Below are 17,305 nucleotides of genomic sequence, written 5' to 3'. Positions count from 1 at the left end.
TTCTTATATATAAACTTTCGCATATAGCTACTACAGTCAATACTACTATGTTCTTATATATAAACTTTCGCATATAGCTACTACAGTCAATACTACTATATTCTTAAATATAAACTTTCGCATATAGGTACTACAGTCAATACTACTATGTTCTTATATATAAACTTTCGCATATAGGTACTACAGTCAATACTACTATGTTCTTATATATAAACTTTCGCATATAGGTACTACAGTCAATACTACTATGTTCTTATATATTTTCAATTTTAAGTTTATCAATATAAGAGTTCCTGCATCGAATAGAAGACACGATGGCTCACTGGTAGAGCGCTTAAGTGAGTTCGTGGCAATAATATTGTATCCGAGGGTTTTCCCAGGGTTTTACTGTTTCCTTCAACATTTTCATTCCGTCGATTCTCTAATAATCATTCACTTTCATTAATTATCCGGCTTCTTTAGCCTAAAGAGAATAACCGTGGGACGTTTAAGATTTCATTTATTTCATTCTTTTGAATCGAGTAGTAACGAGAATTTTCCAAAAAAAATCTGGCAGTACTGATGAAAAATTAATAAATTGCAGTACGTATATTGTGGGCCATCAAAACTATCACCGAAGCTCATATCTAAAGTAATACCAGCCAGTTTCCCTCATGAAGAATTAGCGCGTAGGTTTGAATATGTCTCGTTCTCTACCATTGAACAGAAGGGAAGATGTATGCTTACTGCAGCAGCCTTCGTATGCTTACTGAGCAGCCTTCGTATGCTTACTGCAGCAGCCTTCGTATGCTTACTGCAGCAGCCTTCGTATGCTTACTGCCGCAGCCTTCGTATGCTTACTGCCGCAGCCTTCGTATGCTTACTGCAGCAGCCTTCGTATGCTTACTGCAGCAGCCTTCGTATGCTTACTGCAGCAGCCTTCGTATGCTTACTGCCGCAGCCTTCGTATGCTTACTGCAGCAGCCTTCGTATGCTTACTGCAGCAGCCTTCGTATGCTTACTGCCGCAGCCTTCGTATGCTTACTGCAGCAGCCTTCGTATGCTTACTGCCGCAGCCTTCGTATGCTTACTGCAGCAGCCTTCGTATGCTTACTGCAGCAGCCTTTACCACAATACAACAAGGAGGGGTGAGGCGGAAGGATGCAGGAATCAGCACGCCAAGGTTTCGGAATTCCACGTCACCATACACACACGAGCGTCTCCGAAATGTGCCGTACGGATACGGACACAACTGGCTTTTAAAATTCTGCATAGCACGTGGAGTTACAAGCAACAAAGTACGTGTTTTTAATTGTGTGATTGTTACGGTCCTCAACAGTTGTCTATTAGTATTAGTATTATTTATTTCATATAGTGTACAGTTTACCAAGACAGCTGCTAGCGCTAATTCTTCGAAATGGATGAACAATGTGTAATAAAACAATAGTGAAAAACCATTCTACTCGTAACAGCTGAAATACGAGGACAAGTTAGTGATAGTAAAATAGGGCGGGCCTACTCCAGCTCTTTCACACTTGCAGTGTGAGCAAAAGGAAAAAATAAGAACCCTTACAAAAGGTATTTTAATATAAACAATTATGATAAGTATGTATGACTGTCTGGTTCATACGAACTAAATAAACTTTATTGCTGGCCATGAAATCAAATTGAACTTGATGTTGTATATAGTGTGACGACGCAGTTTACCTGTAAAGAAAGACGGCTGGAATTCATGTATATATAAACAGGTATAGTAAAATTGTTTATTTTCATTTTATAATTGTTGTTTAACTTATATACAGCTTATTTCAAGAAAAATTGATTTAAATGCACTGATTGTGAAGTTAACATTTAATCGACAATCCTTTATTGTCCGGATCTGGTAGGCCTAATGATAACCCAAGTCACAATTCCAGCATACGCCACTGATAAATCGAAACAAATATGGTCTATCGTCATGGACCATTGAAAGTACAAGAATTAAGAATGTTGCACGATTAACAATAAATTTTCATCTTTATTAGATAAGAGCTATCTACTTATTCATGTATATATCTTTGATAAGGATTAGATTTATTCTAATTCTTTATTGGCTGGGTTTTGAGATCAAATTGTGGCCTGTCTTATAATACGCCTCGGCAATCCATCTTATAATAGTGGCCTGCCTTATAATATCTTCAGAATAACTCCCCAGATCGCAAATTAAGATTTATGAAAATGAAATTCCCATACCTTCAAGGATTCTCCATGAACGAAGACTTGTTCTACGTATTGACTTCTTACATAAATGTTTTCTATTTTTTCAGGAACAATGTATTCACCCTGCGAGAGTTTGAAGATGTGCTTCTTTCTGTCAATGATCTTCAAAGTTCCATTCTGAAAATAAGCAAATAAATAGTGTTAGATGATATGGAAGTTTTAATACAATAAAATTAATCATAACGATCGTGTATATAGGGTGTTTCAAAACAACACCGACAATGTTTGGGAGATGATTCCTGGCACCAAGATAAGACGAAAAGTATAGACCAACCTGCGTGCACTCTGAGTTATAGGCTGCCGAAAACGAAAAAATGAATTTTAAAGGTTCATGGCTCCAAAACTATGGGACTTACCGTAGTCGGGCCAAGACTTCACTTAGGAACTAATATGTGCGTTATCCAAAAAATATATGTATCAGAATCCTAAATTACTCACGCAACAATTTTTATAGAGGTAGTTGGTGAGTACTTCAATTTATATACCCATAGCCAAACTCCCTTTATAAAAATTGTTACGTGAGTACCTTAGGATTCTGAAACATGTATTTTTGAATAGACCACATATTAGTCCCTAAGTGAAATCTTTACCCAACTACGGTAGGTCTCATAGTTTTGGAGCTATGAACCTTTAAAGTGCATTTTTTCATGTTTTCGGCAGCCTATAACTCCGAAAGGAAGCATTTGTGCACCCAGGTTGGTCTATACTTTTCGTCTTATTTTGGTGTCAGGAATCACCTCCCAAACGTTGTCGGTGTTATTTTGAAACACCCTGTATATTTCAAGTAACTTCGATTACTTGAAATGTTGATTTCTGAAAATATTTTGCACATATGAGCTTTCGAGTCTGCCCTGGTGTCATGTTCACGGAGGGTAAAAATATAGAAAAAGTAATAAAAACACCAAAGAAATAGAAGAAAGGGACTCACCGGGATAGAGCAATGTGAAAAACACCTTGTCTATTGCTACAGGTCACACATCAAGTAGCGGGCTCAAGTTGTATGTTCTTTTGTTTAGGCAGGGAATGTTATTATTATTATTATTATTATTATTATTATTATTATTATTATTATTATTATTATTATTATTATTATTATTATTTGCTAACACTGCATGTACTTTTTAATGACTATCTCCCATTTCTTGCTTAACCAACTAAGCTAAGATTTGAACTTTAAGAAAAATAAATAAATGTTCTAAAACAAGTCCTTCTATTTCATTATTTACTTCAAATAAAATTCTTGAATCTAAAATATTATGGTTTGTCTGTTTTAAATGTTTCGAAAGATTTGAAACTGGACGTTTAACTTTAATATGTAAGATGTTACTTGACCTTACATCTTTTTGTTATGCATTAGGCAACTTCACTTCATCTTTTGTACTCCAATTTTTGAAATGCAATTATTTTGAACTGTATTTTGTAGTTAAAATTTTATACGTAATATTCCATATAGGAATATGAGTAATTTGTAAGTTTTTATGTAGCTCTTCGAGTGTGGCAACAGCTCTACGATTGTAAAAAATAAATAAATAAACAAAATAAAACAAGCGTTTCCAATACAATTGTAAAGTGCGTACTGCATAATATGATATGGATCAAATAAAAATCGAATTTTACCTAATTAAGTATATTACATATAAAAACCATACATAGATATAAATATTATATATAAACACAAAAGACATAAATACTGTTAAAGTTGAGGAACAAGAATTATCTTGTACTTTTACCTATATCAATGATCGCTAAACCATCGATCGCGAGCTGCTAATAGCTTGCGGGAACATTTTCGGTAGATCGCGTTAACGCTCCGATTGGCTAAACTTGATTCCTCCACTGAGTTGACGCTAATTACAGGGGGCGCTGACGACAACTACTACTTGTTTCTCCCGCGCAACTGCCATTGTCATCCTGATCTCACAGTTGATTGTATACGTGTCGAGTTGTTTACGTTATGTTTTTCGTGTGTTATTAGGCGTTTGCTAACTTGGATAGTTCGATTTCATATTTGCTAGAAATGTACGTTTATAGGCAATAAACAAATGTAAGATACTTGTTATGTTTATCACATGTATATTAGACATTTGCTAACTTGGATAGTTCAATTTCATATTTACTAGAAATGTACGTTTATAGGCAATAAACAAATATAATATACTTGTTATGTTTTTCACATGTATATTAGACATTTGCTAACTTGGATAGTTCGATTTCATATTTACTAGAAATGTAAGTTTATAGGCAATAAACAAATGTACGATACTTGTTATGTTTATCACATGTATATTAGACATTTGCTAAATTGGATAGTTCGACTTCATATTTACTAGAAATGTAGGTTTATAGGCAATAAACAAATGTAAGATACTTGTTGTTTTTCACATGTATATTAGACATTTGTTAACTTGGATAGTTTGATTTCATATTTACTAGAAATGTAAGTTTATAGGCAATAAACAAATGTAAGATACTTGTTATGTTTTTCACATGTATATTAGACATTTGCTAACTTGGATAGTTCGATTTCATATTTACTAGAAATGTAAGTTTATAGGCAATAAACAAATGTAAGATACTTGTTATGTTTTTCACATGTATATTAGACATTTGCTAACTTGGATAGTTCGATTTCATATTTACTAGAAATGTAAGTTTATAGGCAATAAACAAATGTAAGATACTTGTTATGTTTTTCACATGTATATTAGACATTTGCTAACTTGGATAGTTCGATTTCATATTTACTAGAAATGTAAGTTTATAGGCAATAAACAAATATAAGATACTTGTTATGTTTTTCACATGTACATTAGACATTTGTCGTATTCCTGTTTAATACACCAAAAACTGCTTCCTTTACTTTGTCCTGATGAAGGGCATATGAGTGTCAGAAATATATTTGACTGGTATATGAAAGTGGTTATATTTGACTTGGCTGGTATATGAAAGTGGTTATATTTGACTGGTATATGAAAGTGGTTATATTTGACTGGTATATGAAAGTGGTTATATTTGACTGGTATATGAAAGTGATTATATTTGACTGGTATATGAAAGTGGTTATATTTGACTGGTATATGAAAGTAGTTATATTTGACTGGTATATGAAAGCAGTAAAGGTAAGGTTCTATCTTTTCCTATTTTATTAATAGATGGCTTTGTAGTGCTTGATTCATATCAGGAAAGACTTTACAACGAAATACTTTGTATAAATCGATAATTACTTGTATTTTTGGGCAGAAAGTGCTTCTACATAAGCACTATACCAGATATAATGTTAATTTAAAAATAACAAAAGAAGAATGTTTTTAATATATGTAAGAAACATACATTATTGTATAATTAGTTGCTATGTAGTTGTTTATGGATACCTAACAAACATGTACGATTGCAAGACAGTCTGTGTGCATATTCGTTCAAAGAGAATCAACGAATAAAATTGTTTAATACGTATCATCGTTTTGTAATTTCCGTATAAAAGGTGAGAATACTAGTAAATGTAATCACGGAAGATATTTTAAGGTGTGAATAATTACTACCACTAAAAATTTACTTATATTATTAGCCGAACCAGGGTTAACGATTACCTTTGGTGAATCGTTGTAAAAATTTTGGTTTACCTCACCCGGGACTCTTGTAAATTCATATCCCGAAGTAAAGTAAGGGTGAATTTACTTTTGTAATAAGGTTAATGACTATGAACTTGACAAGACTTAAAAGTGGTAGAATAATCACAAGAAAAATGAACGGTGAGGCAATGGAGAAAGAAACCAGTGATAGTGATAACGGTGAACAAAATCCAACATTAGAAATGACATTAGAAGACAGAATCATACTAGCTTTACAGCGGCATGAACAAAGCCTAAAAGACGATATGGAGGCCATGAAGCAGGAATTAAAGCAGATGATACAGCAGAAATATGAAGAAATTAAGACTTTGCTGATTAAAGATAATACATGTCATAACAACATGGTTAATGATTGTGTGGAAGTTCCTTGTTTACAAGAGATGACCCCGCCTTCACCCGTATTTGATGAGGACATTATTTTGGAAGAAATCCATCCGAAGAATGAGGACATTATTTTGGAAGAAATCCATTCGAAGAATACAATTGAGCGGAAAAGAGACGGTGGATCTACATATAACGCCGTAGATAGGAATGGTCACTCAACAAGAACACGGAATGATAAAAGGAAGGTAAAGTTAAGCGTAAATATGAGTGAAATACGTGTTATGAGTAAATGCATCGGTAAATGTAACGAAAATGCTACTTCTTTCCTAGAAAAATTTCAGGACGAGTGCAATATAATGTGTATAGATAGATCGCAATATATGAAACTAATCCCTCATTTATTACTCCCACCGAATCATCAAGCGGGAGTAGATAAAATTAAAAATAATTCAGATCATTTTGTACCTGTTCGAAATCTAAATATCCGTAATGTGAACGATACGGAACATAACCTAAACCGAGTAAATTCTAGCAATCAGAACGAGCAAAATAGGCAAAGCTGTGTTGGGAATCAACCTAACCTAACCAATCGTGACAATAATTATGTCAGATCACTCAACCGAAGTAGACACAAAAACAATCGAAATACATGGCGAAATTCTAGAAATGCTACAAATCCTATGTATAGACATAATCGTTGTTCAAGAGATGGCACTTCGTATCAAAATCAGAATCACGACGCAATACATGTACAAAATAGTACGGAACCTAATCATGATTGTGCAGTACAATGTACTTCATTAGAATCATATGCAAGTACAAATTTAAACTGACTCTAGTTAATGAAGTAAGGGTTAAACCCATACCAGCTATAGATTCTTATGAATATTTATTTTTAAGTTTATGTGTTAATATCAATAATGAAAACAATTCTTATGACTTTGAAGTACAACACATTAAAGGAGTAGTTAAATATTTTATCACATTTGTTTCAACAAATGATAATTTTCAAACGATTTTAATTCTTTCTTGTTAATATGAAGAATTATAGTTCGATTCATTAAAAGCAAAGGTTATTTATAGTATATTTGATTTGTGTTGAAACTTAATTGTCAAAGATTATGTTAAGTATAAGGTTCATTATATTAAGCTAATTATCCGACAACTGTCTTCATGCGCCATCTTATATGTTACTTAAATAAGATTCTTCTATATTCTGACGCCTAATTAATACAATGCATACTGTAAAATATCATTTAAAGTAATTACTATATAATGCGCCCTTGATCATGGTGACTCATGTTTTAAAATGTAATTGCTTCTTACTATTTTGAATTCGTACCCTTCGTTAATTATATAAATAAGCGACGACGTTTTAATAATAATAAAATATATATATTAATGTAATAAAAGATAAATGATGATGAAATGAAAGATTTATTATAAATATATTTATATGAATGAAAATAAATAATGTTATATATATGCGAGGGTCGATCAAAATGTATAGGACATAATTAATGGAATATTGTTATTATAAACGGACCAGTGGTTCTTAAATATAAAAGTCAAGCTCCCTTGTAACTTTTATATTCAGTCCCATCGTCGGGCGACATTTTATACAACGAAATACTTTGTATAAATCGATAATTACTTGTATTTTTGGGCAGAAAGTGCTTCTACATAAGCACTATACCAGATATAATGTTAATTTAAAAATAACAAAAGAAGAATGTTTTTAATATATGTAAGAAACATACATTATTGTATAATTAGTTGCTATGTAGTTGTTTATGGATACCTAACAAACATGTACGATTGCAAGACAGTCTGTGTGCATATTCGTTCAAAGAGAATCAACGAATAAAATTGTTTAATACGTATCATCGTTTTGTAATTTCCGTATAAAAGGTGAGAATACTAGTAAATGTAATCACGGAAGATATTTTAAGGTGTGAATAATTACTACCACTAAAAATTTACTTATATTTTTAGCCGAACCAGGGTTAACGATTACCTTTGGTGAATCGTTGTAACTTATGTATCTTTGTTTCTTAATATAGTCCTTGGCAACTACTTATGTCAATGAGCTATACAAAGCAACTCGCCCAGTAGGATGAAAAGTGTGCTTAGCAATAGCCAAATATTGAAGCATTAAATGAGAGACAAACTGAGTGAAGTAAATCTGTGCGTTTAAGAAACTGGGGCGAAATTAATTTTCTGAGGCCCATAGCAACAAAAATGAGTATGAGAGGCATATTTGAAAGTTTGAAAAAAACAGGACTTAATGCGCCGTTTCTGGCAAGCAACTCTTCTAATGACGTGAAACAAATTTCTTTCCTACTTTATATATAAATACGTAAAGTAACTTTATATATACAATTTGAACCATTTTTGTCAGTTAGCACTCTAATGAGCGTTATGCGTAAATTGGACATTACCTTGTAGTTTCATAATGTTCTGATGTTACGTTACCTGTTAGGTTAAGTTATGCGAAAAATACCCTCCTGTTAGGCTAAGACAAGTTTAAAAGTAAATACTGAAATGAAATTTTAGCTAATCAGAGTGTATATTAGGTGTCCCGAGTAGCAAGGTCGAATTCAAGAAGGACTTACTTTGGAAAAATGCATTTTCAACTTTCTTCATAAAGGCGAACTCAACAAAACGTTCTTTTGAATTAGTTATTATTATTATTGTCGTTAAAATTTCTGTATTATCATCAACATTATTATTATCATTAAATGTCGACTAAAAGCAGGGAATTCATGTTACTATTTTTTTTTCAAAACTTTTTGTCGTCGTGAATTCTGTCGAGGAACTTGAAGTTTAAAATATATATAACGATAATCATTCCTGTTGTCATGTATGGTTGCGAAACATGGCCGCTTACTCTGAGGGAAGAACGTAGACTGAAAGTATTTGAGAACAAGATCCTGAGACGAATATTCGGACCAAAAAGAACCGGGAATGGGGAATGGCGGAAACTTCATAACGACGAACTCCATAATTTATAAGGTTTGCCAACATTGTTAAGGTCATCAAATCTAGGAGGCTCAGGTGGGTAGGTCATGTAGCCAGAATGGAAGAATGTAGGAACGCTTTCGAAGTCTTGACTGGAAGATCAATTGGTAAACGACGATTAGGAAGACCTAGATGCAGATGGGAAAACAATATTAAGATAGATCTCGCAGAAATAGGAATACAAAGTAGAAATACAAAGTAGAAACAGAATGCAATTAGCTAAGGACAGAAGTCAATGGAGAGTTTTTGTGAACGTGGCATTGAACCTCCGGATTCCATAGGCCACAGAGTAGTTAGTTAGTTAGTTAGTTATTATTACTTTGGGTAAATTAAAAAAAAAGAAGAAATTAAAAAATGACCTGATGCTGAGTTTGCTTTTACTACCTTAAACATCTCATGTTGTAATAGCAGTTGATCGTAACTTTATGTGTAAAACTTACCGGCAACCACGTCCCAATGTCTCCAGTATGAAGCCATCCGTCAGAGTCCATCACCTCCTGTGTTTTCTCTGGTTCTTTGAAGTAACCTTGAAATACATTTGTACCTTTAACACATACTTCGCCCTGTCCAGCAGAAGCGAAATACTCCATTTCAGGAACATCGGCCAGTTTAACATGGCAGCAGGCTACTGGAGGGCCAACATGCTCTGGAACGTGATCTCCTTGTACTGTTAGTGTTATAGGAGCCACACATTCTGTTTGCCCATAGCCTTCCACAACCTAGAATAATAATAATAATAATAATAATAATAATAATAATAATAATAATAATAATAATAATAATAATAATAATAATAATAATAATAATAATAAATAGAAATTAAGATATTAACTTAAAGGTAGAGCATGTTCCAATCTTAAGTTTCATTCCCACACACTCATACACAATGCGCGTATATTTAGAATAATGTTAAACTGGAAGTATTGAATCCTTGAAATGTTGAATGAGTATAGAAGTTTATGTTGAAAAGTTATTTAAGTTTAGTAAATTGGATATATACATAACGAGAATAAGCTTGTAAAGAACAGGGCTCTGAAATAATGGATCCTTAACTTTTATAGGGAAATATTTTATTATTACCATGTAGTATGAAATTCATTATTTGTCTTTACTATTTTATGCCTTTATATACTACGAACGGCAATCTTTATAAGAAAATACCTGAAACCATCTCTTAAATGCAACAGTGACATTCATACATACAATACCAGAAACAAAAGCGATCTTGCAATTCCCATTCATAATACAGCACTTTACCAAAAAGGTCCAAAATATACAGGAATACAAATTTATAACAGCTTACGCATCAACATAAGAAACTCAAAATCCGATCACCTTTTTAAACAAAGACTAACAAAGTACCTACAAGAGCACTGCTTTTATACTGTCTCGGAATTTTATGAGCATACTCAAGCTAGAAACTTGTAGTTGTATGAATCAATAGTAAGGTATTTTATTTTATTATTACATGAGTAGTCATATTTATTTATATATTATTATAATCAAATATCTTGAATACGTGTTTCCTAAATACTAAATGAAGATAGCATAATGTAAAGAAAAAACTATAGATTCTCGCACTATGAATAAAACCAGGTAGATGAATAGATAAGGTATGGTATTTCTATGTATATATATGTATCATGTTATAAGACAAATGTGATGTATAAGGAAGTATAGTAGTAGTTTATTATATAGACAATAATAGAATTTGACATGTTCTATATCGCATGTACAAAGGTACAATACTGTGGTCTCTTGAACGCAAAATGAATATGAAGTAAACCCCTATTTTCCACGAGCGGATGATCAGCGATGTGGATTATCCACGAGTGCCGCGAAAAATTATTTTAGTTCTGCTGCAGTCGTGATCATTTATTTTTCATAAATTGACGCTGCGGACTGACACTCCACATGTAAATAAGTACTGTATATTCTAAAACATGAAAATAAATTACATTGTAAAAATCAATATTTCCAACAATAGTGCGAAGTGGAGTTCTACTCTAGTAAACAGAAGCCGATTGTTGTAAGGTATGGAAAATAGGAATTGGAAAGAATGATTTACGTACATTCATTGTTCACTGTGGAGTGAGAGTCCGTGGGCGACTGTTGGAGGGTTAATTACGAATCTTTAAAACAAAATCCAAGCAATTTTAATCTAGACTCTTGCTCTTTCGTTTTGGTCATGACTTTTACATTCTCTGATCACTGATCTTGATGTTTCAAGCAATACAAACAGTAAAATATAGTTTTTATACTGAAATATTGTAATTTTTTTCGTGTCTGCACTTCATTTTAATCTTTTTCCGGATTATCTGCGATTTTCGCTATCTTTAATGCCATTGCCACCTAATTCCGCGGACAACCGTGGCCTTACTATATGCGGATATTGTGGTTATATACACCGGATGACAGTATTGTCTGGTTTAAATTCTTAAGTGACACCTACATTTGAGACTTATAAAGTATATTGAAAGATGATTTTTCAAATAGTCATTTGCTTATATGACATACTAGCTGAAATGCTCCTTTGCAGGGGAGTACAGACTCATAGAAAGTATTTGAACCCCTTCCTTCATCTGGGATATGTACTTCAACGAAAGTGTAATAATAATAATAATATATATTTAACATAAATTTTTGAACCCCCCTACCCACTTAGCATACCGTACGCCCTCGAATAAAAGTGGCATAATAAAATCGTAGTTTGTGGTAGGGATTATGTTTCAAAATTCGTTTGAAACTGTTCCTGTGATGCGATTACAAACATCAGACAACGTCTCTATTAATGTAGCTAAAAAAAAATATGTATAAAATCCCCACTTTCCCTCCTAGAAAACGGGAATTTTCAAAAATGCTGCCACACATGTCCATTTGTTATAATGATGAGTTACGTATCGAGTTTTTATCTTTCTAACTTGACAGCCTCGTAAGATACTACATCTCTCCCTTCCTCCGCATCTTTCCTTTAAGCTTTAGGGTATACGTTTTGGAATGATTAAAAAAAATAGGAATGATAAAAAAAAAGCCCTACGAGGAATGATCAGGAAGAAGATTACAAAGCCAGCAGTGAAACGTGTGTATATATTATTTCATAGAACCAATACAGCCGAAAGAAAGTACGTGAAACGTGTATATATTATTTCAAGCAACCCATACAGCCAAAAGAAAGTACGTGAAACGTGTATATATTATTTCATACAACCAATACAGCCGAAAGAAAGTACGTGAAACGTGTATATATTATTTCAAGCAACCCATACAGCCGAAAGAAAGTACGTGAAACGTGTATATATTATTTCATACAACCAATACAGCCGAAAGAAAGTACGTGAAACGTGTATATATTATTTCATACAACCAATACAGCCAACAGATAATACATTAGGTTGTTTTTCCACATAGTCTCCATATCAGTTGAGACACTTGTTGCATCCTGGGATGAGTTTGAAGATTCCATCCTGGTATAAATCCTGTCCTTGCGTGTTCAGCCACGCTGTCACGAAGTGTTTCACCTCCTCTTCTGATGCGAAGCGACAGCCTCCTAGGTGCTCCTTCAAGTGTGGGAACAGTTGAAAGTCGCTTGGAGCGAGGTCCAGGCTGTAAGGGGTGTGGTCGATGATGTCCCAGCGAAACTGCTTCAACAGCGTAGTAGTCTTCTGGACTGTATTCGGGCAGAAGTTGTTGGGAAGAAAAATAACGCCCTCGGTGAGAAGTTCTGGCCGTTTCCTCTACCAGCTGGCGGTAAATTTCAGCCGCGGTTACACGTTTCGCCCACAGAAATCGAATAAATGAGTGAACTTCTCCAAACGAGTCATCATTTGTGTTTACCTACAACTAGTACCACAGGTGGCAGGTGGCTGAAACTCTGCACAGTTGCCAACTCCATGTATTAAAATTACCACACACTTTTCATTCCTCTATAACAGACGAAACTTCAGAAATATAGGCCTTGTAACCTTAGTTTCTGAACCTCCCTCATAGGTAGATGATAAGTATTTCATTCTTCATTTCAAATGATCAGCCGCTTTCTCGTAATTCGATTACACACAAGATCAGTCGAGGGGGTTAGCGCAACAGTGGTCTAACCCACATTTTTAAAAATGGAGAAAAATCAAGTGAAACTTAAACACACCTGGGTTTTTGTACAATATATGTATATACAATGTATGACACATTCAACCACCTGTGCTTGCTTTTCTTTTGTTATATTGTACAAAAAACCACATGTGTTTAATTTTCACTTTATTTTTCTCCATTTTTAAAAATGTGGGTTAGACCACTGTTGCGCTAACCCCCTCAGTTTAACTTTTTTTATTTATGTATAAGTAGCTGCATATACAGATTAATATAAAAATAATATGGATGGGAAAAATGCGTACGCGCCTTTGGCGTGGGAGACCCGTGTTCGATTCCCGGCGGGAGCATGTGGTTCGGATTCCACGTTAATTAGTAGGTCCTGCCTCATATAGCTTCGCTGCTGAAAGAGACGTTAAACTCAAAATCAACTCAACTCAACAATATGGACGGAAATATTTTAACCAAATGTAATATATCTGATTAATACTGCGTTGGAACACCTTTCAGCTATAGCAAAACTACTATTCGTTGCGAAATTGAACAATATAACTTGTAAACTTTTTCCAGATAAACAGGACAACAATTCTTCATACAATGCAACATTCAGTAGCTTGAGGGATGATGAAAGAGTCAAATTCTGCCAAACTCGCTGGTCTACAACTAATCATAGATGTTTAATAATGTTCACGTCGGACGATAAAGCGGGCCATTTGAAGTGCTGAAGTTTATATTAAACAATGCTGAAGTCGGGAGTGACAGAGCGGTCCATACAAGATATTGAAGTTCATCCTTAAGTTTCTCAAGCCACTCCTGAACAGGTCTAGCCATGTGTAATAGCGCACTGTCATCTTGAAATAACGCATATTAATTAGGAAATAATGTCTGTACTATAAGATGCTCCTGGTCACGTAACCATAATCTCTGCCGGTAATTCGTCCTGTAAAAATAATATTAGCACCAAAGAAATAGCACGAAATTTCAGCCCACACCAACACAGAGTCACCGGCATGTATAACGCTAACAAGGATATGGTCCCGAGCATACTTCTTTTTAGACGTTCACTATGCATGAACCCATCCTATTATTGGAAACAAGGAAAAGAATGGTCCATTGAATCATATTACTCTTTTGTAATCACCAGTGGTCCATGTTTTATGTTCTAAGTGTCACTATTTTCGCCTTATCTCAATGGCGAGGTTGATCAGAAATTTTGAAATCGCAATGTGATCATGTACGTTCAGACATTCCAGTTTTCTTCGGACTGTGATTATAGAAATGAGGTGCTGATTGAGTCCTTCAGTAAGTGGTGTTGCATTAGTCTATGATTTTTCTAACAATTTCTAACAATGTTTGGCGATTCTTTTCATCTAGAACTCATTTTCGTCCACTATTTCTGTTCTCTGATAATGTTTTGCCACGATTCGATTCAAATTTTAGCGTCTCTTACAGCATCGAGGTTATAAGAGACGTGATTAACTTAACGTAGAATCTGAACCACATGAGCTCCCGCAGGGAATATGTCTTACGATGAGTAATATATGCCTTCGTCACACAAAACATTATTGCTCTCGCATACTGCTAGATGGATACATATGCACCAAGTAACGCTCAACCACAATTTGCTCTATTTAAAGTCAGAGAGGTCTGCCATTTCTCAACACCAACATTTGTCCTGTTTCATAGACGAATCCGTAATACTTGCCTCCCATATTAGTCATTATCATCTAACACATTACATATGTATTTCCATTATTTTGTTAACTAGTTGTGTATATGTGCTAATGTCATAATCAAGAATTTTCAGAATAGCGTTTCAAAGTGGGATACTCCTATTCGATTACTACCCAATACGCTTAGAGGTGTTTGCTTTACTATAAACATAATTAAATCTGTAACAAATAGAAGTACTACACGAACAGTATACCCAAGTCTACTTAAGTCACATTAGATATGGAATAATATTTTGGGGTAACAGTACAGATAGCAGACGTATATTTCTATTACAAGAAAAACTCTTAACGTATTGTAAGTGCAAAGCCAAAGGTATCGCGTAAAGAAATATTTGAAAAGCTAAGTATTCTGCCACTATCATATATATATCGGGTGTTCTAAAAATGGCGCCCACAGACTACAGAGGACTATTCTACAGGTCAAAATAAAGCTATATATATATATATATATATATATACCTTTGGGATTCTCGTCGGGTGACACGAATTGCACTATGTAGCAACGTCGCAGATAAAGAACCATAGAGTATCTCTACCAATTCTTCAAATAGTTACATCGATTTTTTTCTAGATGGCAGCTAAAGTAGATACAGGTTGACACTAGCATCACTTATTAGTGTAACATTAGATGTAACTGCTTCATAGGTTCGCAGAATAATGCTAATGGTTCCAAGTTAATATGCGACGTTGCCATATTGTGAAATTTTGATTCCCCATAGCGGCTGAAGGAGGTCCTGGAGGGTATACCACCATATAACATTTTTGCTTTATTTTGACCTGTAGAATAATACCCTGTGGTCCGTGGACGCCATTTTTAGAACACCCTATATATATATATATATATGAAAAAAGTTTTAGAATATTTCACTTGACTTTTGTTACAGGAAAGTTGAACTTTTTAGAATTAAATGAAAGTAAATATTCACACAATATAGAAACTAAAAGATCTCTATATGCTACTTCATAATATACATCATTATCATCAGGATTAAGGGCTAAGATACATGACAACTGGAATGTACAACAAATAACCGTAAAAAGTATAGAAAAATTTGAACAACTGTTAAAGAACTTCTGCTTTCTCGTTGTTTTTATTCTGTAAGTGAACATTTAAATTAGAGAAACTACTGTACATAACTTGTAACATACGAAGATACTGTTTATCATTATGTAACTGTATAATTTTTGTATATTTATAACGTATAATGAAGCTAGTGATTATATTTTTAGATTCTGACTATGTGACGTATTCGAACCATAAGTGTAAAATACGTATCGTTGTATTCAATGTATGAAAATACAATACAATGGAATACGACTGATAAGTTACTAAAGTGTCATGTTTAACCCTTCAATTGGCAAACATTGATAGCATTACCATTAAAATATTTAGTTTCTTTTCATGTTTGAACCATGTCTTCCTGATCATAATTTCGTAATTTTTAAAGTTTTTTTGTACTTTGGTTACACAATACAGAGCGTTTATTTCAAAGCAACATATCCATAAAATAGGCCTTATGTCTAGCTACTAAGGTAAAATATCATAAGAATACTCTCAGTGTTTAGCAGCAGTTTCATTGAAATGTTTTCATACAGAGCAAGAAACCACAAATTAAAAAAAAAAAAAAAAAAAAAAAAAAGAACTTTCGTGGAACGTAGGAGATAAAGCTTTTGACTGTCCTCTGTTGACGAAGATTAGAAGTATCTAAAGAAGCGACCGGCAAATCATGTACATGAATATTGTGTGCAAGCAATAATGCCAAGTAAATGATCCCTGAAGTTATAATTCATGCGGATAACGCAATAGAATGCGATGTTACTTGAGAGCAACAGTGCCAAATAAAGGGTTAAAACCCTGTTGTATTCCATATGATTGTAGTTTCATTTATTTTGAACAGAAATGAAAACAGAATAACTTCAATGAAAAAAAAAAAAATCACACAAAAGAAAAAAAAAATAAAGTGGATGAATTATCGAATGTTGGATAATAAAAAGATTATCTACCTGGATTTTACAAATAAAATACACGAAATAAAGAAGAATTTGATTTTTTTTTTGTCCGTTCAAGAGCATACACAACGTATGACAGCAAAGTAATTGTACTTACAATACAGCCCAATGCACATCTAGTGAATGTAAGAACATTTCCAGCTAATGGAGCTGACCCAACTAGCATCATTCTCAGACGACCACCCATTCCGTCTTGGACTTTCTTGAACACAAGCTTATCCCACATACTGTTGCTACGAACAATGCCTCTGCAAATGCAAAGTTTCTATA

The 17,305-nt window shown here is 33.8% G+C and overlaps 1 protein-coding gene across 3 annotated transcripts in view; it reads right to left on the bottom strand.

The window, feature by feature from the left end:
• LOC145686826 (long-chain-fatty-acid--CoA ligase 1) overlaps positions 1-17,305 on the bottom strand; it is a 214,764-nt gene that overhangs the window by 16,512 nt on the left and 180,947 nt on the right. For all 3 annotated transcript variants that reach the window (XM_081760538.1, XM_081760539.1, XM_081760540.1), the window contains 3 exons: positions 17,133-17,283; positions 9,653-9,931; positions 2,212-2,355 (listed from right to left, as the gene is read on the bottom strand). In XM_081760538.1, coding sequence (XP_081616664.1) covers positions 2,212-2,355; positions 9,653-9,931; positions 17,133-17,283 — 574 coding nt within the window. The remainder of the gene's footprint in view (positions 1-2,211; positions 2,356-9,652; positions 9,932-17,132; positions 17,284-17,305) is intronic.

The sequence above is a fragment of the Thermobia domestica genome, chromosome 5 (assembly GCF_964235325.1).
Source record: "Thermobia domestica chromosome 5, izTheDome1.hap1.1, whole genome shotgun sequence".
Lineage (NCBI taxonomy): Eukaryota > Metazoa > Arthropoda > Insecta > Zygentoma > Lepismatidae > Thermobia > Thermobia domestica.
This window is presented reverse-complemented; position numbering and strand designations above follow the sequence as displayed.